Source organism: Bombus bifarius, unplaced genomic scaffold, assembly GCF_011952205.1.
Source record: "Bombus bifarius isolate JDL3187 unplaced genomic scaffold, Bbif_JDL3187 scf7180000010141_frag, whole genome shotgun sequence".
In the NCBI taxonomy this organism is placed as follows: Eukaryota; Metazoa; Arthropoda; class Insecta; order Hymenoptera; family Apidae; genus Bombus; species Bombus bifarius.
Genome location: NW_022885535.1, coordinates 12,150 through 13,553, shown reverse-complemented (window position 1 = coordinate 13,553; position 1,404 = coordinate 12,150). Strand labels below are relative to the sequence as shown.

Sequence of the window (1,404 nt, the reverse complement as noted above, 5' to 3'; positions counted from 1 at the left end):
AAGCCTGAGGCCCTCGTCACTAGTGTCACTATCGACAATAAAGGTACCCCACCCGCGACCGGACGATGGAGAACTCCAACACGGAATCGCAATCTCCCGCGAGCCCTGCCCGGGAGGGCGCCTCGAGCTCGGACTCGGAATGTGACTCGAGCTCGGATTCGGATTCAGACTCGACATCAGAAGTGGCATCCGAACACACGTTGTCGGCACGGGATCGTAAGAGTATCGTGCGCGCACTAAAGCGGTCGCTAGGCAAGAAGAAGAGGAAGAAGAAAGGACACCGGGCAACCTGGGTATCGCTACCGCGCTTCAACCCCGAAGCCGCGGACGCAGATCCAGCCGCCTGTGCACAGCCGTCGGCCTGCTCATGAGGGACCACCGCCTGAAAAACAGCGCACTGTATTCTGCCCTAAACCGTGCCCTAGAGGGTCCGGCAGCGTATTGGCTTACGCAGATAATGAACGGCGACGAGCTCACCTGGCCAGATTTTAAGGAACAATTCGCCGCGCACTTCGGTGGCCAAGAAGTAGCAGCCGCGTCGCTAATCAAGGTAGCCGAGGAACTACCGCGGGACGGCGAAACACCAGGAGCGTACGGAAATGGTATCATCATCCTCCTCGGGTCGAAGTGGCGAAATTCAACCAGGGAAGAGGTACTCGCCGCCACCGCCCTCCATCTGCTGGGCTCGCGCGATGAACGTTTTAAACGACTAGCGCTCACGAGTGACATCACGTCGGTGAAACAATTCCAAAGAGAAATGAAGCCCTTCCTATACACGGAGTGGCCAACGCCCCCGCCGTGGAGGTCATTAGCGAGCTCCGGAAACAAACGAGGCAGGTCACCCGCCCCCTGGACCAGGTGTGGCCACTGCGGTATTTACAGACATCCGACATTCGAATGCCGCAAGAGGGCGAAGTGGTAACCGAAGGAGGACCCCCGACGCCCGGAGGAAAGCCGACCGGCTGCACCACCAAAAGCGTTGTGCTTTTGTTAGGGAAGTGATACATTTACACTGTACATGAGAGTGTGTGTGTAAGGGTTAGAGGGCGTCAAGGACTTAGTGGAGACACAAGACTGTTGCCAGATGTTAGAAGAATCTAGAATAGTCGGTTGGCGACCAGCGTGCGTGCAAGACGTTCTTCAGAGTGGAATATAGATGTATAACTGTTGTGTGGGAAATATCGTCAATAATTTGTATTCCCAAATCCTCGAATTTCCTTAACATGGTAGCAGAGCGTGGTTACTAGTTTTGCAAGATATTTAGTGCGTGGTTACGATCTTGCGAGTGAGTTTTCAGTAAAGAAAAAAAAAACTTTCAGAGGAAAAAATATACTTCGAGCACGTAGGAACGCTTGAGTAAGAAAAGAAAAAAAAGAAGAATCAATTAAAATGGGGAGATAGCAG

General features: G+C 53.1%; 1 protein-coding gene across 2 annotated transcripts; it reads left to right on the top strand.

The window, feature by feature from the left end:
• Nucleotides 1-1,060, top strand: LOC117216092. 2 transcript variants are annotated; one of them, XM_033462611.1, is made up of 2 exons: nucleotides 1-152; nucleotides 357-1,060. In XM_033462611.1, the coding sequence occupies exon 2, from the start codon at nucleotides 368-370 to the stop codon at nucleotides 920-922; it is 555 nt and encodes a 184-aa protein (XP_033318502.1). In that variant the 5' UTR covers nucleotides 1-152; nucleotides 357-367; the 3' UTR covers nucleotides 923-1,060. The 2 variants fall into 2 exon arrangements, with proteins under 2 accessions (XP_033318502.1, XP_033318503.1); XM_033462612.1 differs by having other exon boundaries at nucleotides 1-156; nucleotides 361-1,060.
• The last annotated feature ends 344 nt before the right edge of the window (nucleotides 1,061-1,404 follow it).

What these genes read in the sequence shown, in the direction of transcription:
- LOC117216092 (XM_033462611.1), top strand. Translation starts at nt 368, where the DNA reads ATGAGGGACCACCGCCTGAAAAACAGCGCACTGTATTCTGCCCTAAAC.